A 27,150-nucleotide genomic window follows, 5' to 3' on the forward strand; every position below is an offset into this window, starting at 1 on the left:
TAGCCAGCTTCTGGACTCTTTTGAGATGCTGTATGTCTTTGAGGAGATAAGGAGAAGAGGCTTGAATCCCGTACTCCAATATGGGTCTCACCAGCGTGACATAGAGCGGTAGGAATATGGCTGCTGTGAGCATTCCGAATGACCGTCGAATCAAGAACAGAATTCCGCGTGCTTTGTTGGCAGCATGGACGCACTGGGCCGAAGGCGAAAAGGAGGAATCCACCAAGATACCGAGGTCCTTTACCTGATCGGTCCTCTCCAGCAGCAGACGACCCGGCTCGAAATCAAGTTGAGTTGCAGGAGGAGAGCCAACAGGCAGATGACAGCACTTTGACAGGTTCAGACACAGGTCCCAATCGTTAGACCATCTCCAAATTTGGTGGAGGCATCGACGAAGATCCTCTATATCACTGCGAGGAGCGACCAGTTTGACATCGTCGGCAAATAGAAGGGTGTGTTGCGTGAGGTCGTTGGGCAAGTCATTTATGAAGACTAAGAACAATAAGGGCCCAAGCACTGAACCTTGAGGCACGCCACTGCTCACACTGGAGACGTTGGACCACGAACCATTAACTTGGACTTGGAAGGAGCGATCTGAGAGGAAGGCACCAACCCATCGTACAATATCCGGATGGAAACTATATGCTTGAAGCTTGACAAGTAATAGGCGGTGGTTTACCGTGTCAAAAGCTTTGGCAAAGTCCAGGAAGCAAGCTACCACACCTACATAGAAGAACAGATAAAAATGTTATTAGAACAAAAGGTTATTTATTAGATCAAGTTTGAGAGTTTGATTGAAATGACAGTCTAAGGAAATCAACATCAATGTCAACAGATTTCTTTTTATGGCATTTGAATGTGTTTTCAATGTTGAAACGAAGTTGGGCAACAATTTCAAGGTTCACCTGCCACTCAGCAGCTTTTTTCTTGATGAACTGCAAATAAATGGATGGCATATGATGAATTGGTTTAGAAAATTTACAAAGGAAGATATGTTTTAGAGTATGTATGTGTGTGTGTGTGTGAGAGAGAGAGAGAGAGAGAAAGAAAGAGAGTAGAGAGAAGCTGTAAGACAACACATGTAAAAAACATAAAAACAATTTGAAAGAAATAGAACATGTATGCAATGTGGTGGCTAGTCTTCAATCCAGGTCATAAATTACATATATACAAAGACATGAATGCAAAGACACACACAAATATATATCATCATTATCATTGTTTTATATCTGCTCTTCCATGCAGTCATGAGTTGAACAGGTTTTCTGAAGCAGTTATATGACTAAATATTTTTCTCTTTGGTATATATATACACTATGTGTGTATAATGACTAATGCATACATTTCCATAATTCTCAACTGATTTTCACCAAACTTTACTCACACATTACTTATGTTCCAAGAATAGTCATGCACTAAACATTTTGCCCAGAGCTCCCATGTAAATGGATATAGTTTTTTTTTGTATGTAAAGTCTTCCATACACTTTTAATCTTTTTATAAAAGTGAAAGGATTTTGTCTATTTATTTATTTAGACAGTGATTAAAATGACTAGGAACACTGTACACGATGAATATCCAATACCAAACAATCTTAATCTCCATATTTAAACTGCATTAAACTTTGGCAAGCTTACCTTTATCTATTCTGAGTTACTTAAAAGGTGATATTCCCTTCCCTCTCTTTTATTTGTTGATACCTTTGTTTACCTACCAATGCGTTATTTCACTTTAAGGATGCTTATTTACCCATCCATTATGATAGTTTGACTGTTGTCCATGGTTTCAAATGCATTTTAGCATTATCATTCTAGCTTTTTTTTTAAGCAATAACATATGATTTGTCCCAAAGAATCAACCTTTAAATAAGAGTTTTCCTTACACTACTCTTTTATTTTTTCAGTCATTTGACTGTGGCCATGCTGGAGCACCGCCTTTAGTCAAGCAAATCGACCCCAGGACTTATTCTTTGTAAGCCTAGTACTTATTCTATCAGTCTCTTTTGCTGAACTGCTAAGTTATGGGGACGTAAACACACCAGTTGTCAAGCAATGTTGGGGGGACAAACACAGACACCCAAACATATACACACACATACATATATACGATGGGCTTCTTTCAGTTTCAGTCTGCCAAATCCACTTACAAGGCTTTGGTTGGCCCGAGGCTATAGTAGAAGACACTTGCCCAAGGTGCCACGCAGTAGGACTGAACCTGGAACCATGTGGTTTGTAAGGAAGCTACTTACCACACAGCCACTCCAGTGAAAGCTATATACATATTTCAGAAAGCTCCATACCAATTTAACTTTATGTGTAGGCTATATGGGAAGACAGAATAAAGGGGATTTTGTTAGCTTATCTTTCTGAAAAAATAGTTCCCTTTGCTGATGAAAAAAATAAACTCACAAAGGGGAAGTTTCAACATCTTCCTTCAGTTTCTTTACACCATTTATGTGGCTGTTTTTGACAAGAAATTTTGCTTTCATGTAAAATGAGTATATTTTGTAGTCATTATCCATAATCTACTCCCAAAACACTTTAGTAGCTCTACTTTGCATTGCTTGCAAACTTATACATGTTATGATCATTAAAGTGCAATGACCTCCACAATAATCAGCCTTCAATTTCATTTTCTGTTCCTAGGTTAATTGGAAACATAGATTGCCGTGCTACTCATAAACCTTCTCAGTAGTTCAATTATTTGGTGACAAAAATACCACCAAACCAATTTAAATTGTCCAAAGGACGAGTGCATTTGCTAGTATATATATATATATACACACACACACACACACACAAACAGATATATATCAAAGAGCATTTAGTCATATAGCACTGCCTATTATACGTAAACTGGCATTCCATCAGTCATGACGATGAATGTTCCAGTTTGCTTGTGAAGTTAATGTGCAAGTGACTGAGTACTCCACAGATATGCGTACCCTTAATGTAGTTCTCAGGAAAGTTCAGTATGACACAGAATGTGACAAGGTTGGCCATCACTTTTGCCAGCTGAGTGGACTGGAGAAACGTGAAATAAAGTGTCTTGTTCAAAAATGCAGCTTGCCACCTGGAATCAAATACCCGATCCACTAAGACATGCACTTTCACACACACATTCTTTCTTTTACTTGTTTCAGTCATTAGACTGCCACCATACTGGGGCACCAACTTGAAGAATTTTAATTGAATGGGTTGATAACAGTATTTGGGGGGTTTTTTGTTTGTTTTTAAGCCTGGTTCTTCTTCTATAGGTCTCTTTTGCTGAACTACTAAGTTACAGCGACATAAACACACCACACTAGTTGTCGAGAGGTGTGGGGAGGGGGAGAAACACACACACACACACACACATACATGGACTTCTTCTGGTTTCCATCTACTAAATTCATTTACAAGGCTTTAATCAGTTCAGGGCTTTAATACTTACCCAAAGTGACACAGGGCTTACCCAAAGTGACACAGTGAGGCTGAACCCAGAACTATGTGATTGGGAAGCAAATGTCTTATCACATAGCCACACCTGCACCATGTGTGTATGTATGTGTGTGTGTGTGTGTGAGAGAATAGTAGAAAAAATTTCAATAAAAATACATATAGATTTCATATCAGTTTTGACAATCACTATTCCAGTTCTTCAATCCACAGACATCAGTCACCTTCATGTAACCTTCAGGCACAAAAATAATGACGCTTTGTGACAAGACAGGATCCTTGACTTGCACTTCATTCTTTTGATTTTTACACAGTTTTCCTCAATCCAATTTCACTGACAAGGCTTAAAGGGACCCAAGACTATGTTAGAATACCTCCCTAAGGTTCTGCATAGTTGGACTGAACTTAGGACATCATGATTGTGAAGCTAGTTTCTTAATTATTCAACTATTCCCAACAGCTAGTCATGGTTGAACAGATAAGAATTTAATTTTAACAACATTCCATGATATGTTGGCATCTTGGGCAATGTAGCATCTTCTAGACTAATTCAGGTTGTGTGTGGAATTTGGTGGACAGAATATGTGACCTGTGTAGATCTCCTTCTTGTTACCAACCCTCACCAGTTTCCAAGTAAGGTAATATTTCCCAAGGGCTGGACATGTTTCCATGAAAGATTGGAAATGAAGGACGCTGCTTGTGCGATGGTGACATTTGTTTACAACAACTATATGATGTCAAGACAAGGAGACATCAACTCACACACACACACATAAATATTAATGTTTGTTTTTATGCTCAGTTATAATAAAAACGATTTTACATTAATCTGATGGGTTACTCTGTACTTTTGTAGAATTTAAATTTATTATTCTTATACAAGAATGTGGTGTGCAGAGACTTCAAAGTTTCGACTAGCAGTCTAACTACAGTTTAGCTGGCCAAAGCTCCAGAGTCACATCCTTTATATATATATATATATATATATATATATATACAGCGTGGCAAGAAGTTTGCATCCCAACCATATCGTTTCAGGTTCAGTCCTACTGCATGACACCTCAGGCAAGTGTCTTTTACTATAGCCTCAGACCAACCGAAGCCTTGTGAGTGGACTTGGTAGACAGGAACTGAAAGAAGCCTACCCTATATATATATGTATATATATATATATATATATATATATATATATATATATATATATATATATAAACAATGATGATGTATATATATATATATATATCTTTCGTTTTTAGATTTGGTTTGCAAGATTCTTTATATGAGTTCGTGTGTTGAAGCATATTCTGTTCTGTCTGGAGAGAGTCATTTTCTTTTTGTGCCTTATAATGTAACACACGTCTTGCAACCTTTTCAATAGTCTTGACTATTAAAAAGGTTGCAAGATGCAACGAAAATTTTAGGAAAATAAAAATAGGAAATAAGTGGAAATTTTACCAGTGAGTGTGTTAAATTATAAGGCACAAAAAGAAAATGACTCTCCCCAGACACAACAGTATATATATTTATGTATATATAAATGCATGAGTGGATTTGGTAGATGGAAATTGAAAGAAGCTTGCTGTATATATATGTGTGTGTGTGTCTGTGCTTGTCCTCCATCACTGCTTGACAACCAGTGTCGGTGTGTTTTGTTCCCATACCTTTGTGGTTCAGCAAAAGAGTATGATAGAATAAGTACTAGGCTTAAAAAGTAAATTTTGTTCTACTAAAACCCTTCAAGGCAGTGCTCCAGGATGGCTGCAGTTGAATGACTGAAAGAAGTAAAAGAATAAAATAATGTATGTTTGTATATATATATATATGTGTATGTATATATATATATATATATATATATATATATATAGTAAAAGACACTTGCCCAAGGTACCATGCAGTGGGACTGCATATCTCTTATTATAAAAGGCAGATTTTATCTGCCTCCCTTTGTAAGTTATAGAAATCTACAATATAGGATTTCTTCAATTACAATTTACCTAGCATTTTTAAGAGTAGAATGCATCGGGTCATGCCAGGTCCAGTTTTTAAAATTGAAACTCCAATTAAGCAAAATTTACAGAAAACTCACATTCTGGTGTGTATGTCAAATGCTTTTCTTAGTCTGGTTTACAGCACACGCAAACGCACACACACAGTGTGCAACGAATAAAGTGAAACTAGATGTAATATTTGTTTCTGTCTATCACGCTGATAGATACATGAGTAAAATGTATGGGAAGCTAACAGATAAGAGTGAGTGAAAATGTTCTTGGAAGAGAGTAAATTAGCGACAGAGTGATTTGAGGAAGACTAAACTGAAAGTATGAAACAGTGTTTATGTATAAACAGACGAGACTTATATAAACCCTTTCATTATCAAACCGCCCGAATTTACCTATTCATATTTAAATGAGAATATCAGAGTAAATCTCTTTAGTACATTCGTGAAAACACGTATTATACTTCGTAAACACTTCAAATACAGTTTTGTACAAAAATCGAAATGTAATTTTAATTCCGTGAATTATGGGAGATTTTTTTCCCGAAATTTGTTCCTATTGTGTTTTCAAAATTTGTAATTCTGACAAAAAATGGATACGAATTTCATTATATCAAGCAGCGAGTCAGAATTCGAAGGATTTTCTACTGAAGACCTTCATAAATCTAACTCTATGACTGAAAAAAAAAAAGCATCTTTATATAAGAGTGAAGTTGTGTGTCTGTCCCCTTCGATTTAGATTCGTAACTACTCCCACATTTTGCGGTGCAGTTTAACCAAAAGCGGGTATCTTATAGTCGTGATTCATATCGAGCCCTTCTGGGTATTAGCGAACGTCTACGATGAGTCTACGATTTAAAAAAAATTTACCATCATATTTTTCCATTTTAATGCATTTTTTTCGCTTTTATATAAGGGAAGTAACTCTCTAAAAATATCTACGATGTGTCAACGATTTAAAAAAAAAATTTACCTTAATTTTTTTTCAATTTTCAATGCATTTTTTTGCTATTTTTTGGCTATAACTCTCTAAAAATGCTTATATAGTTATTTCCCTTACAACCCGAGCAACGCCGGGCGATACTGCTAGTGAAGCAATAAAAAAATATTTGGTAGTATCTGCATTGTTCAGACACCACTATGTTACACACATCGTTGTTAATGCAGTGAACCAGTGATGAGATCAAAGGAAACCAATAAGCATACACTATTCTTTAAAAAAGGTAATATTTTTTTAAAAAGGGATATAAATAAAGGTACTGATAGAAATAATGCTGGATGTCTTTGGTGCACATCGCATTACCACAAGGCAAGTTGTAACAAAATCATCACCTAACATGGATGGCAGAACTGCGAGAAATAGCAGCTACATCGTCCACAGAATTCATATTATAGTTAACACACCACACCATCAAAACCCCGCGTATTGCCTTCTCGTTCTACCTATTCTGTCTCTTCTCTCTTTAATGAATTACTTTAATACCTTCACCCAACCAAACCCACCACAAACCGCCTCCCATTATCCCTACTATGTCTCACCGTTCAGATCTACCACTGACCATTTCTTCCAAGTCTCTTCATGTACACACAGTTCCTGCAGACGAACAATGTAAACTACATCGATTTCATCAATCCTCGGAGTTTTTAGTGAGATAATTAGATGAAGAAAGCAGCATATTACCCATAAAATATTTTTAAAAAATAATTCCGCCATATTTAATTGAACAAGGGAAAAAAACTCTCATTCATATTTACAGAGTTTCTTCCCCTGATTAAGCTTGCAAGGGAAATTGATGCCAATATTGCTGACAATGAATCAATGGAGATTCCAAGCCAGTGATGCATATCCTATTGTAACTAAATGCCCCTTTTATATAATGGCAATTTACGAACACTCCCGTACCATATCATATTTTGCCAAATCCATAAAATAAAAATAGATTATTTTAAACAAAAAAGCTTATTTTGCACAGTGGTTTATTATCCCTATTTTCTTACACCTCTTATACCATCCAGCACATGCCCTTGTTTTGAATTTGCATGAACTTCTTAACCACACAAAGATTCATATAATGAAACTATTTTGCACTATGGCATATCAATTATTGTTTCTGCTCACCAATAATGCAATGGCCTATTTATACTCAATTTTTTTTTAAAGTGTTTTATACCTTGATTAAATATTTAATTTCTAAGAAACTTTTTTAAATAATCATACTTTATATATTTATACATCTATCTATTAATACAATATTATTTTGGGCATATATCTTCTGTGTTGATTTTTTAATGTAATTTTCCTACTCTTATTTTATAATATATCATCATCATCGTTCAACGTCCACTTTCCATGCTGGCATGGGTTGGACGCTTTGACTTAGGACTGGTGAGCCAGAGGCTGCACCAGACTCAATCTGATCTGGCCTGGTGCAGCCACTGGCTCACCAGTCCTCAGTCAAACCGTCCAATATAATATATATATTCTTTCTCTTATTCTTTTATTTGTTTCAGTCATTTGACTGTGGCCATGCTCGAGCACCGCCTTTAGTCGAACAAACTGACCCAAGGACTTTAATAAAATGACTTTATATTAAATAAATAAAATTAAATTAATATTGAATAGAATATAATTACAAGTAGCATTTGCCTTTTCTGAACAGCCTTACTACAGACTTCATAAAGACAAAGCCACAAATAATCACATATTTACTATAAAATTTATTAGTTCATATATGAGTAGTGTCCCTTTTAATATGACGCAAAAATTGGTAAAAATTTGAGAATTAAAATTAAATAATAATGAGTTCATATATGAGTAGTGTCCCTTTAATATCACGCAAAAATTGATAAAAATTTGAGAAATAAAATTAAATATCTTTTTTTCTAATGGATAAAATTTGACAAATCCTTTACCAATATATTCCTTTAACATTTCTCTTTCATATTAATATCAATATAATAATTCTTAATCAAAATTAAAAGAACGGTGTGGATTCAAAGTGTCGATGACGAGCATTACTACCCGTCAATCACCCAGTTTTGTCTATACATTTTTTCTCTTAACTTTTGTTCTACTGTACCAGATTTTAAGTATTTTATGTCTAAATGTAGCTTATTACTATTGAAATATAATTCAAAAAACTAAATTTGATTTCGATTAAAACTGAATTAGTGATACTGCCTGGAAGACTCCGACTGTGACGAAAATACTACATTAAGAATATTATTCAACCACTGCCGTGGTTGAATGATATATACATATATATTTCAGACAAAATGACAAAAGACAGATGTTTGGAGTTTTGCTGTACTCAAAAAGACCTGTACTCCATAGCAGAAGTGTTAAGACTAGTCCCTCTGGTGGTGTAAAGCCATTGTAGTGGTGCCACGTAAAAGCAACCAGTACACTCTGTAAAGTGGTTACTGTTAGGAAGGGCATCTGGCCGTAGAAACCATGCCAAATCAGACTGGAGTCTTGTGCATCCCCTGCAGCGTGCCAGCTCTGGTCAAACCATACTACCCAGGCCAGCATGGACAGCAGATGTCGAATGATGATGATGACACACTGTTTACTATGGAACATGAATGCATGGGTGTGTTTGTTCTCTACAACTACTTGACAACCGGTGTTGGTGTGTTTACATCTCCGTAACTTAGCGGTTAGCAAAAGAGAATAATAAAAGAAGTACCAGGCTTTAAAAAAAAGTACTGGGGTCAACCCATGAGACTAAAAATTCCTCAAGGTGGTGACCCACCATGGCCGCAGTCTAATGACTGGAACAAATAAAACAAGTAAAAGATAAAAATTATAGATATTTCTAATTCTCTAATAGCAGTGCCTCAGCTTGGTCACAGCTTTGGGCTGGAACATGTATAGGAACGAAGGGACATAATCACAACAAAACTCAAGGAAAAAGTGAAGATAGCTAAAACATAAACAAAACAATACCAACTTACTTCCCTTGTACTAGATTTATGAAGAGAGTACACGGCATCAGTGGCTAACGCTAACCCAGTCTTCAGAAATATCATATCTAATCCTAGAAGAAAAGAAAAACGTCAAATTAATAAAAGATCGCTGACCATATCGTTAGTCATTAGGTGTATTGGTTATTTACCAGAACACTCAATCTTTGGTCTTTTCACATACCACTAACGATTATCACGCGTTTTCCAGCCTAGTCGGGGACTTTTATTGTTTGTTCAACTGGCTAGAAATAGCAGTCAGCGACTATGTCTCTTTTAAATCACAAACTATCATCTTAAAAAAGAAAAGAAAAAGAGTTAAGGAAATCCTAGATACGCCGTCTTAAAAAAGGCAGATTAGGACAGCTAGAACAGCATCATCATCGTCATCATCATCATCATCGCTTAATGCGAAGACAGTTTTGGCAAGGTTTTTAGTTGGATGCCCTTCCAAACGCCAACCACTTTACAGTGTGGACTGGGTGCTTTAAGTGGCACCTGCACTGACAGTGTCACCAAGTACTTGCAAAACAAAAAATTTTCAACTACTTAGGTGAAATTATAAATTGAAAATGGTTTATTACTGAACTTACTATAAAGCATATTTTTTTTGCAATTTTTTTTCATTCAACATCAGGTGTAGGCACAGTAAAAAGTTTGCTTCCCAACTATATGGTTGCAAGTTCAGTCCCACTGCAAGGCACCTTGGGCAAGTGTCTTCTACTCTAGCCCTGAGTTAACCAAAGTCATATGAGTAGATTTTGTAGACAGGAAACGAAAGAAGATTCATTTCATGTATCTGTATACATATCTAAGTATGTGTGTCTTTGTGTTTTTGTCCCCTCCCCCCACACAACAACTGGTGCTGGTTTGTTTACATGCCTGTAACTTAGCAGATTGGCAAAACAAGACTGATTAAGTAAGTACCAGGCTTTAAGATGTAAGTTCTGGGGTCAATCTGTTTGACTAAACCCTTCAGGGCAATGCACCAGCATGGCCACAGCCAATGATTGAAACAAGCAAAAGATAAAAGATAAGACAAAGATCACTGTTTTACTTAATCATAGAATAAAGTGATTTGTGTAGAGGCATTAAAGTGACAGCTTGAGGGGAAAAGAGCAGCAGGGTGCCCTAAAACCACATGGTGAAGGACCATTGACAAGGAAAGGAGATAAGAAGAGTGTAAAAGCTGGAATGAGACCAGAACAGTGGTTGGAGAGATCATGCCTTATGTGGCACAGAGAGAACTGTCTAACTGTATATGTATTTTGTCACTGATCCTGTTGATGTCTGTTGTCGTCTCAGTATATGTATGTATGTATGCATGTATGTATATATATATATATATATACACACACATAATTAATAATATCAGGGTAATAAAGATTTTAGAAATTTTTATTACCTGTGGCTTAGCGTGTAGAAAAATTAGTCAATAGACTACATATTATTCATATAAATACAGTGTACATTTAAATACATAAGAGGTATCTGTCATAAGATTCCTTTCACACTAGAAAGAACAGCTAAAGTCCAAACCACTATTAAGGATAAAAACTCAAAAGGAATGAAAAATAAAAACATTTACCATCTAGATGGTAAATGTTTTTATTTTTTATTTTTCATTCCCTTTAGCTGTTCTTTCTAGCATGAAAGGAATCCTATGATGGATACCTCTTATGTGTTTAAATGTACACTGTATTTATATACATATATATATATATTACACTCTCGGAGTAGCTGGTGTTAGGAAGGGCATCCAGCTGTAGAAACTCTGCCAGATCAAGATTGGAGCCTGGTGCAGCCATCTGGTTCGCCAGTCCTCAGTCAAATCATCCAACCCATGCTAGCATGGAAAGCAGACATTAAACGATGATGATGATATATACTGAGACATCAACAGGATCAGTGACAAAATAAGATGTAGATGCTGAAATTGGATTGGACATGTCCTCAAATGAGATTGAGAAAGTGAATGTGTGGAGGAAGTGGCTGCTTGAAGAGAAAAGAGCAGCACGGCACCCTAAAACCACATGGCAAAGAACCATTGAAAAGGAAAGGAGATGAGAAGGATGGAGAAGCTGGAATGAGACCAGGAGAGTGACAGTAGACAGCTGGTTGATAGATCATATTGTGACCCTACATGCCCCATGACACGGAGAGCACTATCTAACCAATTGAATAATGGTTTGTTTACCTTGATTGCGTTTGGTTCCAAATGGTGGGTTCATGATAACCGTATGAAAACTTTTATGAAATCCCGCAGTCTGCTGTAGATTAAGTTGTGTAATATCACATTGCACTAAATCGATATTATCAAGTTCATTGCTAAGGATATTTTGTCTACAAACAGCTAATGCATCTTCATCAACATCAAATCCAACACAGTATCTGCAACAAAAGAGACATTGACAAAAATTTAATGTCTTAACAACTAAGATATCAGTTCTTTTGATTTTCATGTTTTTTTTTGTTTCTTTTCTTTTGTTTTTTTTAACTGTTTTGACATCCATTTCTCTCTGCTAACATGGTGGAGATGAAGGCTATTGTTAGAGAAGTTGTTGATGCCACATAAAAAGTACTGGTGCTAGTGCCATGTAAAAAGCACTGGTGCTGGTGCCACATAAAACTCCCAGTATACTCTGTGGAGCGGTTAGCATTACAAAGGGCACCCATCTGGAGAAACCAACTAAAATAAAACTATGGAACCCGATATGGCCCTTGGCCTTACCAGTTCCTGTCAAGCAGTCCAACCCATGGAAGACAGATGTTAAATGATGATGATGATGATGATGAAATTTTCAGTTGCTGAGTCACTGAGTGAGTCTTTATGTGGTGTTCTCAGTGTTAGAAATAGCAGCATCTACATGGCCACATAACCTGTAAGAAGTGACAGTCAAATCTCCCTCAAATTACACCCTATAATCTTGAAAAAGGAGGAACAGATTGAATAATGTGATTCTCAATACTTTATTCCTGAAAACAAGATTGGATGGTCACATCTGGAATGCCTTAGATCATATGTCTACTTGATCTGAGTTGATGTTAGACAACATAACTCAACAACAACAAAAACAACAACAGGATACACTGGATATCAGACAGAATACACACGTGCAGCCTGTCACATTGCATTCCATGTTGTGAACCACTGTATGTCACAATCAAAGCAAAGCTGGAACTATGAAACACATGTACTGAGGTAGAAGCTTATTTTGATGCAGAACTTTTGATACATTTCCCAAACTTGCAGAACCCATAACTATATTTTCCAGATAATCACTGCCACTCTAATTTTCACAAAACATTAAATGAAAATAAAAATTGATGCAGAAAGAATATTTATATACCTATCATATAAATGAGAATGTATATATGCATATGTCACCAAAAAGTTCCAAAGTGGTGTGTCCTAGAGGACACACAGAGTACAATGCAAGTGGCAGTACTGTAAAAGTTAATGAGCGTTTCCTTAGCTTACAGCATTGAATTTGGTCCATAAAAAAAGATGTATAGAGTAAAATTACCCTGATTTATACTCTTCCACCAACTCAACAGTGGACTTCAAACTAACTGTAGCTATTATTGAAAAGTGAAAACAACTTGATAGTATATTCCATTCTTTTGCTAGTTGCTTTAGAAACTGATGTAGTCATGAGTAGATATAGATAATCTTTGAGCTACCCAGCATGTGACAGCTGAAGAACAAAAGAACAATGTGAAATGAAGTGCTTTGTTCAAGGAAACTTCTTCAAAATACATGAACTGGTGTAGAACTAAAATTATAAAATATAAAAGTAAAATAATATAATTAATATATATGTATTGATATATAATATAAAAATATACACACATACCAATCCTATTCAGTTCTAACCTTTTAGCATCCAAATTACTCTGTCAAATACAATGGTTACTTATTCACATTGTTTTGAATTAATTATGTCTTATCTTGAAGCTTCAAAATTTCAGTGCTGTGATTGCATATTCTTAGAATGACCTATTTATAACTTAATCTGGAGTAAAATGATTGGCATTGCATTAATCAACTATACTTATTTTTCCAAAACCATCCAACCCATGTCAGCATGGAAAACAGTCGTTAAATGATGATGATGATGATGATGAGGTGAGGCTTATACCTGTTATAAACTCAATATTTACCCAGATCCAAGTTGAGAGCAACCAATACTTAATATTCCACACCCACATCCTAAATCAGCAATAGATTTGTCTTCAATGTCATCATAAGTTGAGTGAATTGTCTGTAGCATACAGGCTGTAAGATAAAAAAAACAGCAATCTCAGATAATTACAAGATCAAAGGGAGAAGATGAGGGAAGGGGATGATAAATTACTAAGTTGATTCTAAAAAGTATTAAGACTAGATGCAAACATAACCATCGGGTTGAGAATTTTACTTCTAAATTATATGGCTTTGGATTCAGTCTCACTGTGCAGCACCTTGGGTGTCTTCTATTACATCCCTAAGCCACTAACTAATACCTTATGAAGTAATTTAGTAATGGAAATTGAAAGATACCTGTCATGTGTGTGTGTGTACTCATTCAGTTGTTCATTTGTTTTTAGTCGATTTTATTTTCAAACAAGAATCAGTTGGATCATCATTATCATTATTTTATGTCCATCTTCCATGGGTTGGATGGCTTGACAGGAACTGCACCAGGTTCCTTAGTCTGCTTTGGTTTGGTTTCTACAGCTGAATGTCCTTCCTATTGCCAACCACTTCTCAGAATGTACTGGGTGCTTTTGACATGACACCTTCACCAGTGTATTTTACATGGCACCAGTATTATTGAGTCATAGCTTCACAGCCTGATGCATTTCCTGTCACTAACCTTTATCTATGTTTGAAGTAAGAGATCTATTTCACACATCTTCAGAGGTGCAAAGTGAGCAAGCAATTTGTTGACAAAAGTGATAAGAACACTGCTTGCAGTGAGTGGCTTTTGTAGACCCCAAATGTTAACAAACATGCAGGCACACATACACATATATCAGGTGACTTCGTTTAGCTTCTATTTACCAAATTCATTCATTGGATTTGGTTGTCCACGTGCTATAGTAGAAGACACAGTATATTACCTCCAAGGATCTTCCTGGGCATTTTAGATCTATCTCCAGTGTAATTCAGTGTTTATTGCTCTTACACATCTGTCACAAAGTCTACTTTCTCTATCAATTTTCCTGTGATTCCATTGCACCTCTTGCATATCCATAGTTTGCACTAGATACACAGTATGGAGTTATTCTGCATATTGAACAGAGCCATTTTTTGATGGGAAAAACATACTGTTTTGAATCTTATAAGAATTTTGGTCTTTTCTAAGTTAACTCTTTGATTTCAGGTTTTACTTCCACACATTAAATATCTTTTCTAATTCTACTACAGATTCAGCTATAAGAACAAGATCATCAGCATCAAGGAGTTACCATGGACAACCAGTCTCAAACTTACCAGTTATGACCTGGAGTACAATAACAAATAGGAGGGGGTGGGGAGCCAAGCAATGGTGAACTCCAGCATGCACATCAAATTTCATCATTGTATTCAATAATTCTCATCTCACTGAAAGCATCCTTGTACATAGCTTGGACAGTTGTCACCAGCCATTCATCTGCTCCTAGCTTCTGCAACAACTACCAGATCAGGGAGTAACAGACCGTCAAAGACTTTCTCCAAATCGATGAAGGTCCCAAAAGGATGAAAGGCAAAGTTGACCTCAGCAGAATTTGAACACAGAATTAAGACAGACAAAATGCCACTAAATATTTTGCCCAATGTGCTAATAATTCTGCCACCTCACCACCTTTCTTTTAAGAATATCCGTAACAGCAATATTTACCTGCAATATGAGGTGGAGTCGTGTATTGTTCCAGTAGAATCTTGGGTTTTTCAAATCCCTCCACATCTTGTAGGTAACTCTCGATTTGTTTAAGTTTTACTATCCGAGGCATGCCTAGAAATGAAACATTGTAAAATTGTAAGTAAAAGCACAATCATGACTGTGAGGTAAGAAGTTTGCATCTGAACCACATGGTTTTGAGTTCAGTTCCACTTTGGGCAAATGTCTTCAACTACAGCCTGGGGTGACCAAAACCTTATGAGTGGAAATTGAAAGAAGCTTGGTGTGTATACGTGTGTGTGTGTGTGTGTGTTTGTCCCCACCACCAATTGACAACCAGTGTTGGTTTGTTTACATCCCCATAACTTAGCAATTTGGCAAAAGTGCCCGATAGAATAAGTTCTTAGAAACAAGTTCTGGGATTGATTCATGCAAGTAAAAACCCCTCAAGGTAGTGCCCCAGCATGGTCACAGTCAAATTTTGAAACAAAGCATTCCTTGAATGATTTATCTACTATTAGATGACTGATTCAATTACTTGACTTCTTTTTTTTCTCAATGAATGATCAATATTATTGCCTTATGGAAGGGGCCAGTGGGGCTTAGATTCTATTCTGGCAACACTTACAAGAGTTGAATTTAAGACTGTAATCAAGGGAGCACTTGTTAATTTTAATGCTGCCACTACTTACAGCAGAAGGCTTGGTCATTGAGGAGTTTTAAATACAGACACAGTACAGAACAGAACAAGACATATTTTTAAAAGAAAGAGCATCCTTGAAACTGAGAAATACAAAAATAGAAAAAAAAACTGATACACAATTTTATTTCTCAATCAAGTGAATTAGAATTAAATTGTAGTGGTGTTGAGTGGCAATGTTTTTAATTTCCAAAGATCTGAATCAAATGAAATACAAACTAGAGGTTCAAACCCTGTTACAAACTGTACAAAATCACTAGCCTCCTTCTTTCTTATCAGTAGTGATGCGTGGTTTGGTGGAGCTACAAAGGGAATGGACCTTTCTTGGGCCCTTCAATACAGTTGGTTGAGAAAGCAAGAGTGGTGGGGATAGACAGAGACAACAAAAGAAGTGAGGAAATGACTCCAATACTAGACTGGTACTTTATTTAATGACCCCCAAACAACAGAAAAGACTTCAGTGGGATTTGAACTCAAAGTGCACAAAGCTGGGACAAATATTCTTTTCTACTCTAGGCACAAGGCCTGAAATTTTTTGGAGAGGGGGCCAGTCGATTAGATCAACCCCAGTAATTTATCAACCCTGAAAGGATGAAAGGCAAAGTCGATCTCGGCAGAATTTGAACTCAGAATGTAAAGACAGACGAAATACTGCTAAGCATTTTGTCCGGCATGCTAATGTTTCTGCCAGCTCACCGCCCTAAAGCTGGAACAAATATTGTATTTCATGCTGACACTCTAATGACTGCCAATTAGCTGTCTATACTACTAATAATTTGCTAACTTATTACAAGGGAAAACCCGACCAGTATGGAGAAATCATATGAAGTCATGCCAAAGCCACAGTCATGGTCGTGACAACTGGCTGCTGATCACAAAATACCAATCTACACTATACTGTCTGTATGTCAGGTAATTTATTGAGTTAATCTAAGTGGTAATAGTTCTGTTATTAGTTCAAGGATGTATTTTGTAGGAATATATGAGTTTATATTTCATGGAAATTACTGGTAATATCATACCTGTTTGTACAATACTTCATGTATTACACTTCTCTTGTGATGAACACCGTAACTCAGAAATCAAGATAGCTATATTCATTCTTAGCTAGAAATAGAAAGAAATTTGTATTTTTAATATTAACATAAGAAAATCTTGTAACTTAATCATAACATTTATTATTGATTTTTTTATGCTGGCAAAGTATCCTAACTTCACAAAGGAATTGACTGCAGTACGTTTAAATAATCTCCAGAAAAATGTAATCTTTGAGGGAATTTGAACTTAGAATATAGAAGTCTAAACTAAATATTCTTTTCTACTGTAGGCACAAGGCCCGAAATTTTTTGGAAGGGGGCCCAGTCGATTAGATCGACCCTAGTACGCAACTGGTACTTAATTTATCGATCCCCGATAGGATGAAATGCAAAGTCGACCTCGGCGGAATTGAACTCAGAACATAGACAGACGAAGTCCAAACTAAATATCATATGACACATAGTCCTGCGCTCAACCACTTCTAGCTTTTATTAATTTTTTTTTTTTTTTACCTGAATCTCTGTACGTGATCATGCGACTAGCTATTAATAGCAGTCGGCTCTCCCTTTAAATTACACTCTACCGCCTTAAAGAAAAAGGGGACACTGACTAATGATATACAATACACGAAATACTCGGGAAGTCGGTACAACAGCATGGGTGCCTTTCATCATAGGCCTACCCGATCAGAGCCGACTTCAAGCAAAGGAACTCTAGATTTCGTTAGGGTAGTTAAATTGACTAAGAACTGTTTATTATGAGGTCATTAACAACTATATAATTTCTCAAATATTAATTTTTCGGGAAGCCTTTTTTAAAATTTATCAACCTTAAAATGTTTAACAAGAATGAATGAACATGTTTCTTTAATTACTTGAGAATTTCAGGAGTGCTCGAGGTAGACACACTTATTTACAGTTAGGTATAACAAAATATGACGGTTGAGGATATATTTCAAGAATAATATTTTAAGTAATACAATGTCAATTATTCTTCGAATAAAAAAAGGAGCAATTAATGCTAATCACAGGAGGAAGTAAATATTCAATTAAAAATATAACATTGTTTACATCTGAGACATCGCAGCAGGTTCAGTTATTTGATTAGAAGTAGCTTTTCTTGAACGCAAGAAATGTAAGTTTCGTAAACTAAGTCAATCATTTTAGTGAATTTAATTTCAGCTATTATTCATTTAAAATAGTTTTTATTAATATATTTAATGACGTTTTATTTTATTCTGTCAGTTATGGCTATTTTAAATTGATAAAATGAACTTGTTACATCGTAGCAAACAATATGAATATTAAAAATGGCGACAGTCGGCAAAAGTCCTTCGAAACGGAAATCAACAAAATTAAAAAGTTCCACAAGCAGTTCTTTGGGTGCCCCTCCAGCATCGAAAAAGAAGAAATCGAATCCTGTAAATATGAATAACATGCTAATTTCTATTTATATATTCAAATTGAAAGGCTTTTCTTTTCATTTTAATTCATTTAAAGGTTACCGATTTACAGAATCCTTATAGCATTAGACAAAATGTTTGCGGCATTTAGTTGCAGGACTTTTATGCTTTGAATTTAAATCATATATAGGTCGATTAAAATTACTATAAAGCATTCTAAGTATGAGTGGAATTGTAATAGAGGACATAGATATTTTTCACTGTTGGCCTTTTTTTTTATCTGTTTATATGCTCACTTCATGTTGGTATGAAGTTTTGGACGTATAGGAGAGTTGGAATCAGTTAAGTTAGGACAAGCTGACTTAAGCTGTGAGTAGACAGGATGTCAGACGACAAGCTTAAGGTTCAGTACTTTGTACTTTGTAATTAGGACTGTGCTGATTCCGTGGCTAAGTCTACATAGATCTAGGTACGTACCAGAAGTGGTATTAGTTTATCACAGTAAGTACCTGCTACACCAAACAACACAGGTGTTGGCTTGCAGTATTGAGTTCAGTTCTTCCACTGCAAAAGGCTGTGATCGTTGAAGATTTTCTCCAAAGAAGCAATTATCTTTAATCCACTCAGCCTTAGAGAAGCTGGAGTTGAGCACCAGCCCTGTGTGTCCTTCAGATTTGGGAATGATTAGCCTATATAGTCCACATAATGAAAACAGGCTATTATAGTTCGTTGTGCATGAAAATTAAGAAATACAGATCAGTACACATCGTTGTTTTTGAATGGTTTAGAGAGACAGTAACACAGTTCCCTGTCTGATTTTTCATTGGCACCAGACTATACTGGTCTGTATCCCTTTTCTTAGACATTAAGTTGCATGTATATAACTTTTAGTGACATAACCACTATATCTTTGATACTCATTACATCTGTTAGAGATCTTGACTGTATCAGTTTGCTCTCCCTTTATATTTTATTGCAGACTTGTTTATGTTTGAGCTCAAAGAAAGTGGAAGTAACCATTTCAGTTGAGCACTAAGATAAATATGCATTACAATAATTCAGCATCTTGCTTTTAGGTTCAAGGTAAAAATCCTATTGGGCTCATCTACATCAGAAGTTCTTAGAATCCCAAGTCACATTCTTCTCCTTGCAATCCCAGGTTTTTTCACTTCATTTTTTTCTCACTGTTAGATTTTTATGATAATAATTATTGAAACAATTTATAAATCTAATTAACTTTATTACATTGCTATCAAATGATAAAAAACAATTGTATTTCAATGGTTCATAAAACTCACCTTTGATTCAGTACCCAAATACATTGTTGTGAAGGCCAAAAGCGTCATCAAAAATAATATAAAAAAGTGGGTAATAATGAAATTGTGACGACATAGGTTTCATTAATTTATATTTCAGAGTTACAGCTAATTAAAGATTTATACATTAAACCAAAGTGATATAAGTCTTCGTATCCAGACTAGTCAGTTGATATCAACTTGAAATAGCCGCAGTTTCCAAAAGCCATCTGAGTATCATATTAATATGAGTGCACTTTTTAAACCTGTTATTGAATTGTTCTGAATGGGACAAAGTTTGATGTGGCAACTTTTGTGAACTGCTAATTTTTGACCATCCATATAGTTGTGCATATTGGGTATTATATATGTGTGTGTATAGAGTATTAGAAGTATACAGATATTGGATATTGAGAAAAGAGGAGGTCACCAGAATTTTGGAAAAAAAGTTTTTTATTTAGTCATTATTATTATTACCACTTTCGTTTGTCTTTGAACTTGTCAAATAAAATTGTGAATGTGCAAACAGTTTGTTCATTTATATAAACCAGATGGTTTTTTTTTTTGCTTTGTTTAGAAGAGAACATTGTTTTTGTTTTTTGGTGGAGTGAGGTTCCAGGACAATGGAGATAGATAGACAGACAGACAGATAGATAGGTAGAGAGAGGGAAGGGGAGAGATTTCTTTTTTGCCATTGTATAGCTACTGGCATGAGACATGAGTTCAAGAATGGTGGCCACTTTTAAGATGGGGATAAAATGAAAAAAGGATGGAACATAAAAGTTCTATGAAAAATTAAATATATATATATATATATATATTATTATTATATGTAGAAAAATACAAACTGGGACAAGAACGCAAAACACTTAGAAGACGATACAAAAAACACGGACGGGACATTCGAAGCCCTCAATCTTCAGTCAAGAACCTGATCATCGTAGCAATTTCGGCTGAATGTATATACACGCATGTGTGTGTGCCTGTGAGTTCATGTGTTTGGAAATCTGTCTATGTCTACATTGTGTAATTTCGTTGTTTTGCATTGAAAAATGAAGTTGGGTTTCTTTTAATTTCATGTTTTTGCATGAACAAATGTTAGTACAATATTTACAAATCAGAAAAATAAAACCCACTGTTATAAATGTTGGAGCAGAAATAACAGTAATAGTGTATTTTTGTCTCTTTCCTTTTCATTATTTCCCCATTTTAAAAGAGGTCACCATTCTTGAACTCATGTCTCATGCCAGTAACTATCCAATGGTAAAAAAACATTCCAAATTGAAAAGAAATCCCTCCCCTCCCTCTCTCTACATATCTATCTGCCTGTCTGTCTATCTACCTATCCATCTACCTATCCATCTATCTACCCATCTATCTCCATTGTCCTGGAAGCTCACTAAAAAGAAAAAAATGTTCTATTCTAAATAGACCAAAAAAAAACACCTGATTCATATAAATGAACAAATAGTTTACATATTCACTATTTTATTTGACAAGTTTGAAGACAGACTAAGTGCTAATAATAATGACTAAATAAAAAAATTCTTTTCCCAAAATTCTGCCGACATCCTCTTTTCTCAATATATATATATATATATATATATATATATATATATATATATATATTGTATACAATGTATATATCATCATTTTATGCCAGCATGGATGACGGATATTAAATGATGATGATGAATGAGAACTGTATACAGAGTACATTCTTTTTCAGTAGATCTAAGGATTTGAACATAAAACCAAACACAAGGTACTTTATCCTATGTTGTACTACTATATTTATGAACAAAAAAATATTGGAGTATTAAAATAAAATTTAGTTATACTCCTAGATTATTTTAGTGAAATTCTTATTGAAAACTAAGTTCCTCCTGTTTGAGAATCCCTGATCTACATCTTTAATCTTCCCAGGATCAATAAAATAAATATTGGTTTCAAATTTTGGTACAAGGCCAGCAACTTTGGGGGAGGGGGAAGTCAGTTACATCAATCCCAGTGTTCAGAAAGGGATGAAAAGCAAAGATGACTTTGGCAGAACTTGAAATCAGCATAAAGATGGATGAAATGTTACCAAGCATTTTGCCCTGTGTGCTTAATGGTTCTGCCAGCCTGTCCCTTTCAATAATAAAATAAATATTTCTAACATATTAGAAGTGATTCAACTATACATGCGCCCCTTCAATATTTGTTCTTGAACTTCAATATAAAAAAAAATCAGAGGCAACTAGGACAGCAGTAGATTGGAACATATGTTTTACAGTGGTACCTCACTGTTTCATCTCTGATGCCAATTCTGAGGGTATTGTCTTCCAAGATATAGTTGTTTACACTATTTCTGATACTTATTTTTATCAACAATGTACTTCTTTTTACAGCCTCAAAACTATGATAGATAAAGTGAATCTAGGTGAGATTTCAATTCAGAATGTATAAGAATATAACAAAATACAAAGTATTTTGTTTAATACTTTACTGTTTCTGTTATATCCATGAACAAGAATTAAAAAGGAAAGAAAATAAATTTACATTTGCTTCTAGATTATTTTGATAAAATAATCTCCCCTAAAATATTCTATTTATTTTGTTGCCTATCTTGAAATATTCACCTTTTTTCTTTATGTATTTTATTTTCAACAAACAGATCCCTCCTCTTCCGCCAGTAGAAAATGAAGAACTAGAAGATCCAAATATGACAACAACAGAATATGTTGAGAGAATTCCAATTTTTAAAGATCCTAATTTTGTGGTATATATATTTTTAGCTTTATGAGATTTGCATTATTTCATAATATTCACTTGTTTGATGGTATTGTTATTCTTTATAAACTCCCATATAAGGTAGAATAGAGAAACAGACCTGCTAACAGGATTTGAACCATGAATCCATCACTTCATTGAGTTGTTTCATTGATAACAATAATAATAGCCATGAAAATAATGATGATTAAAAAGAAGCTGTTTCTACATATTTTACAAACTTAGTAATATTAGTTTCTGTCTGACCAACTCAGCAATGTAAAGCTTGCTTCTGTTTAACCATTATCAAGCTAGTTTCTATAATTTAAACAGAAATGACCCGAGAGAAATAACTAAGAGTGGCCAGTAGCATGTATTTGAACAACACAGACAAATACAGGCATATCAAATACCATACAGCATAATTCTTGATTTATCAAAATTATCTTCACCTCTATATCAAGTAGCAACAAAGACCAGCTCCACTTAAGAAGTAGAGATAATCTCAAGAATCAAGAATTTTCCAAAACTAACATGCTACTAAAGACAAGGACAGGATTATGATCTGAAGAGGCAGTCAAGGATTTTGTTTCTGCTTCAGTAGCCTTTATCAATATGACAATTGTCCAACTTTATCTCTAATAACCAAGAGATTCAGACTTATGCAAAAAAGAGTAGGACACATTTATGGCTTAGGTATTAGCATAATTTAAATGAAAATGAGCTGAGAAAAATAACTCAGTGGCCAGAGGCAATTAACTCAACAATGTTAGTTTTTATGTCTGACCAACTCATTAATATAAAACTAGTTTCTGTTTAATTACCTCAGCATTATCAAGCTAATTTCTACATCTGTTTTGCTAACTGAGCAGTGTCAAGCTAGAGAGGTTTTTTTTTGTGTGTGTATGTTTGATCAAATCATGTGTAAAGCTAGCTTCACATTATTGAGTTAATCAGATATAGAAACTAGGTTGATAATACTGAGCTTGTTGAACAGAACAGTTTTTGGCTGACCAACTCAGCAATGCTAGCTAGTGTCTGTTCCTGTTCAACTAATTCAGCAATGCAAAGTCATTTTGTGTGAGTTTAACAAAATTTCTATGAAAAAAAAAAAGTTGTGAGAAGCTTGCTTCCCAACCACATAGTTCTGGGTTCAGTCCCACTACATGCCACTACATGCAAGAATCTCATTGCACATATACATACACACACACACACACATATATACATATATGTGTATATATATATATATATATATATATATAATATATATATATATATATATATGTGTGTGTGTGTCTATGTTTGTACCCCAACTGTCGTTTGACAACCAATGTTGGTGTGTTTAGGTCCCCATAACTTAGCAGTTCAGCAAAAAAGACCGATACAATAAGTACTAGGCTTACAAAGAAGAAGTCCTGGGGTTGACTTGTTTGACTAAAGGCAGTGCTCCAGCATGGCTACAATCAAATGACTGAAACAAGTAAGAGAAGGAAAATAAAAGACTATATGCATTTCCACAATCCTTACACATTTTCATACATTGACTCTATTTAAGCATTCTACAAAAGGAGCAGCTGGTGCCAAGAAAAGAGGATGGAAAAACCTGAAACAAATAGTAGCATCTGAGCGAGCTGTACAATGGCCAGTCAGTGCTGTCACTTGTAAGTCTTTATCACATCACATGGTTTATCTGAATGTTAACAAAAAAAAAAATATATCATCTTAGACATTTGTTTTTATCATTGATACTTATGTGTTGAGATTAGCTAATCACTGAAATTAGATTTGTTCCAATATTGATATAAGTTTACCCTGAATTATTGTTGATATAAGTTTACCCTGACATCATTGTTGTCATCATCATCACCATCTTCACTGCCACTTCCTCCTCCTTCTACTGGTCAATTTGTGCCATTAGAGTGTCCCTGTTCCAAAAGGACAAACTCTTTTAGGTTTGGTGTCATGAGCTGGCAAGATTGTTAGCATGCTGGACAAAATACTTCGTGGCATTTCGTCTGTCTTTACATTCTGAGTTCAAATTTCTCCGAGGTTAACTTTCATCTTTTCAGGGTTGATGAAAGCCACTCATCTGATTCGCATAAAGTTACTCACAGAAGTGTTCCAGCCTCTGACCCACAAATGTGTTGTCTCCTCTCCCTTTGCCTTTTCTGCTGCAACTCTAATGGCCTTTGCTCCTTGGGACTGACTCATTCCCTCCTCAAACAGGCATTCCTGACCCACTCATCTCTCCTTCTTTCATCAGCTATATTGTGTCCAACCCTACCAGGCCCCACACTAATCACTATGCCTAGTCATTTCCAGATCATTGAACCTTGGAATTCCCTCCTTGCTCCTTCCAAAAGGTGTTGACTTGCGAAGGTTCAATAGGAACATTAATGATATTGATTTTATTGTTCTAAGTGGGTTTGAAAAGATTATGGACACTGGCCCTCATCTGGACTCAATACAATTTCACTCTATTAAACCAGATAACTTAATATTTTGATAGTGTTCGAGCTCATAAGTTTCAATCAATAATCCAAAATGTTAACCCCTAATTCCTCTTGCAGCAATGAAATTATTAACACTCTGTAACAAATTTTTCATTATTATTATTTTTTTTTTATCTTTGGTCAATAAGTGTTATTTCTTATTTGCTTCTAGTAGTCAGGGGAAATGACTACTACTCCCTTCAAACTTTTCTGTTGTTACCTGGACATCAATGTTTTGAAATTGACCTGTTTTCCATTATATTTCAAGCAGATTCAGTGCTGAGTTGCTGAATCACAAATAATGTTATAACAAATATTCTGCACAATACCACATATTTACTTGTCAGTTGCTTGACCTTAACCAGTTGAGCATCTCTGATCATGAGTATGAGTAGTGGGGGAGCATCATAACCAAGTGTTGAAAGGGATTCTTTAGAGTTTGAATAAATGTAACAAAAGCAACGTTTGAAGGAAATATTAGTCATTTTTCATACTTTATAGGAGTAAACAGATTGGAAATAACCAGGACAAAATAGCATGTTACACTGTAATTTAATAGTTCTTTAGTGAAAATTTTCCACCTTACTGTTACTATTTTCAGACAGTAGCATAGAGGGACCACCATCATTCAAACCTGCAAAAAAATATTCAGATATATCTGGTCTACATGTAAGTACACTTCAAAAACAAAATTTGTTTACTATTTGTTTGTGTTAATATCAACTGTGAGAATCTGGCATTTAAATATATACATATATAATAAATGAATAATGATTTCTCTCATTGACAGGTCACAAGTTTTGTTCCCCATACATAACTGGTACTAATTTTATCCTAAGTTAAGGATGAAATGAAAGATGAGCTGACTTAATTTTGTCAGGTCTTTATTTTAGCTATTGCTTTTGTCACTCCATTACCCTTATAAGTAGATAATGGTTTTTAACTCTGAAACAGTGTCACAAATTTTGGAGGAGGATGAGTGGAATTGATTAAATTGACATAAGTACATGACTTGTACTCATTTTATCAAACCCAGAGTAATGTCAACCCTGCTGAGATTTAAGCTCAACATAAAGGATTAATACAAAGTATTTTTTTCACTGCCATACTACCACATATGTTGTTAATAAGCCAGAATGAGTATCAAATACAATCAGTTCTCAAAACAGCTGAGGTATTTCATTTGTTCTTCTTATAAAATGCACCTAAAACATTCTGTAAAGTAGTTGGTGTTAAGAAGGGCATCCAACCATAGAAGCCATGCCGAAGCAAACAGTAGAGTTTGGCACAATCCTCTGGTTTTTCAGCTCCAAATTGTCCAACCCATGCCAGCATGGAGAGTGGACATTAAATAATGCTGATGATAATCCTATGTAATTTAATACTAAATAGGGAGTACAAGAACAAAGAGAACAACAAATTGAATCTATTTGTATTATAGTGAATTAGAAAAAAATTTCTTACTGTAAATATGTTGTGCTTTGCTTTCTATTGGTTAAACTGAGTAGTTTTCATAACCTTTACAGATGTACATGGATTGGAAAGATAACTGGGAGAACATACTAGAGTTAATATTTAGTTTGATCTTTGGTTTGGTGATCTCACAATAACCAACCTGAGCACTGCTGAAGAATTTTATCTCTGCATAGGGATTCAAAGAAAAATAGATTTCTGATGCAGGATTGATCTGAACATAGCATTACTGCTAGAAAAATATCTTGATAGCAACTGTTGTAGAAAACTATACAGCCTTTCATTTACCAAGTTCAGTAATTAACATAATTTTTTTCATTTCAGTCTGATTACAGAGATCCACAAAGCAAGTTACGATATCATAATGTCAAAGAATTCTCTCAACTACGAATGCTTCCCAGTGATTTAGTTACTGCATATTTAGCTTTACGCAAAGCTAATGCACCAGTTCCATGAAGAATCCATTTGTTTTACAACACATTCTCCTTCATTCATGTCCTCATTATGTATGTACATCACAAACTCTGCAACATCTGTATGAAAATTCTTATCACTTATGGATATTACACATTTGATTTTTTTGGTTATTTATTTTTTTGATGATGATAATAAATATTCATAAAATATTCAAATTTGTTTTTGCATATATTTTGTTATATTGTGGTGAGCATCATTGAGCAAGAAATAACAGATCATAGTTTGGATTTTTGGTGGCAAAAACCATTATATA

The 27,150-nt window shown here is 34.9% G+C and overlaps 2 protein-coding genes and 1 long non-coding RNA gene across 6 annotated transcripts; 2 read left to right on the forward strand and 1 right to left on the reverse strand.

The window, feature by feature from the left end:
- Window positions 1-746: 746 nt before the first annotated feature.
- On the reverse strand, window positions 747-18,149 carry LOC115215960 (rRNA N6-adenosine-methyltransferase METTL5). Of its 4 annotated transcripts, none has more exons than XM_029785333.2 (7): window positions 18,075-18,149; window positions 16,989-17,073; window positions 15,267-15,380; window positions 13,564-13,678; window positions 11,597-11,790; window positions 9,391-9,473; window positions 747-935 (listed from the first exon to the last, which is right to left on the reverse strand). In XM_029785333.2, exons 3-7 carry the CDS (start codon window positions 15,376-15,378, stop codon window positions 777-779), a joined length of 663 nt encoding a protein of 220 aa, XP_029641193.1. In that variant the 5' UTR covers window positions 15,379-15,380; window positions 16,989-17,073; window positions 18,075-18,149; the 3' UTR covers window positions 747-776. The 4 variants fall into 4 exon arrangements, with proteins under 4 accessions (XP_029641193.1, XP_036357579.1, XP_029641194.1 ...); XM_036501686.1 differs by having other exon boundaries at window positions 16,989-17,092; window positions 18,075-18,089; XM_029785334.2 differs by lacking the exon at window positions 18,075-18,149 and adding an exon at window positions 17,879-18,015.
- LOC118762809 lies at window positions 10,500-16,017 on the forward strand. Its single transcript, XR_004998561.1, has 3 exons — window positions 10,500-10,610; window positions 12,163-12,168; window positions 16,007-16,017. It is a non-coding gene; the product is annotated as an uncharacterized LOC118762809 (long non-coding RNA).
- A 119-nt stretch (window positions 18,150-18,268) lies between the features above and the next one.
- On the forward strand, window positions 18,269-27,046 carry LOC115216688 (INO80 complex subunit C). Its single transcript, XM_029786207.2, has 5 exons — window positions 18,269-18,424; window positions 22,358-22,462; window positions 24,011-24,116; window positions 25,549-25,616; window positions 26,745-27,046. The coding sequence occupies exons 1-5, from the start codon at window positions 18,314-18,316 to the stop codon at window positions 26,874-26,876; spliced, it is 522 nt and encodes a 173-aa protein (XP_029642067.1). The 5' UTR covers window positions 18,269-18,313; the 3' UTR covers window positions 26,877-27,046.
- Window positions 27,047-27,150: the final 104 nt, after the last annotated feature.

Source organism: Octopus sinensis, linkage group LG1 (genome assembly GCF_006345805.1).
Source record: "Octopus sinensis linkage group LG1, ASM634580v1, whole genome shotgun sequence".
NCBI classification, from domain to species: domain Eukaryota; kingdom Metazoa; phylum Mollusca; class Cephalopoda; order Octopoda; family Octopodidae; genus Octopus; species Octopus sinensis.

Bases quoted from the DNA above. Each gene is read 5' to 3' on its own strand.
- LOC115215960 (XM_029785333.2), bottom strand. From the start codon at position 15,378: ATGCCTCGGATAGTAAAACTTAAACAAATCGAGAGTTACCTACAAGAT. The intron at 11,791-13,563 runs GTAAATATTGAG...CTTTTGTTGCAG, and splicing joins TGCTCTCAACTTGGATCTGG to ATACTGTGTTGGATTTGATG. The intron at 936-9,390 runs GTAAGTTGGTAT...ATTTATTTGCAG, and splicing joins ATAAATCTAGTACAAGGGAA to TTCATCAAGAAAAAAGCTGC.
- LOC115216688 (XM_029786207.2), top strand. From the start codon at position 18,314: ATGGCGACAGTCGGCAAAAGTCCTTCGAAACGGAAATCAACAAAATTA. The intron at 22,463-24,010 runs GTATATATATTT...ACTCTATTTAAG, and splicing joins TTAAAGATCCTAATTTTGTG to CATTCTACAAAAGGAGCAGC. The intron at 25,617-26,744 runs GTAAGTACACTT...TTTTCATTTCAG, and splicing joins CAGATATATCTGGTCTACAT to TCTGATTACAGAGATCCACA.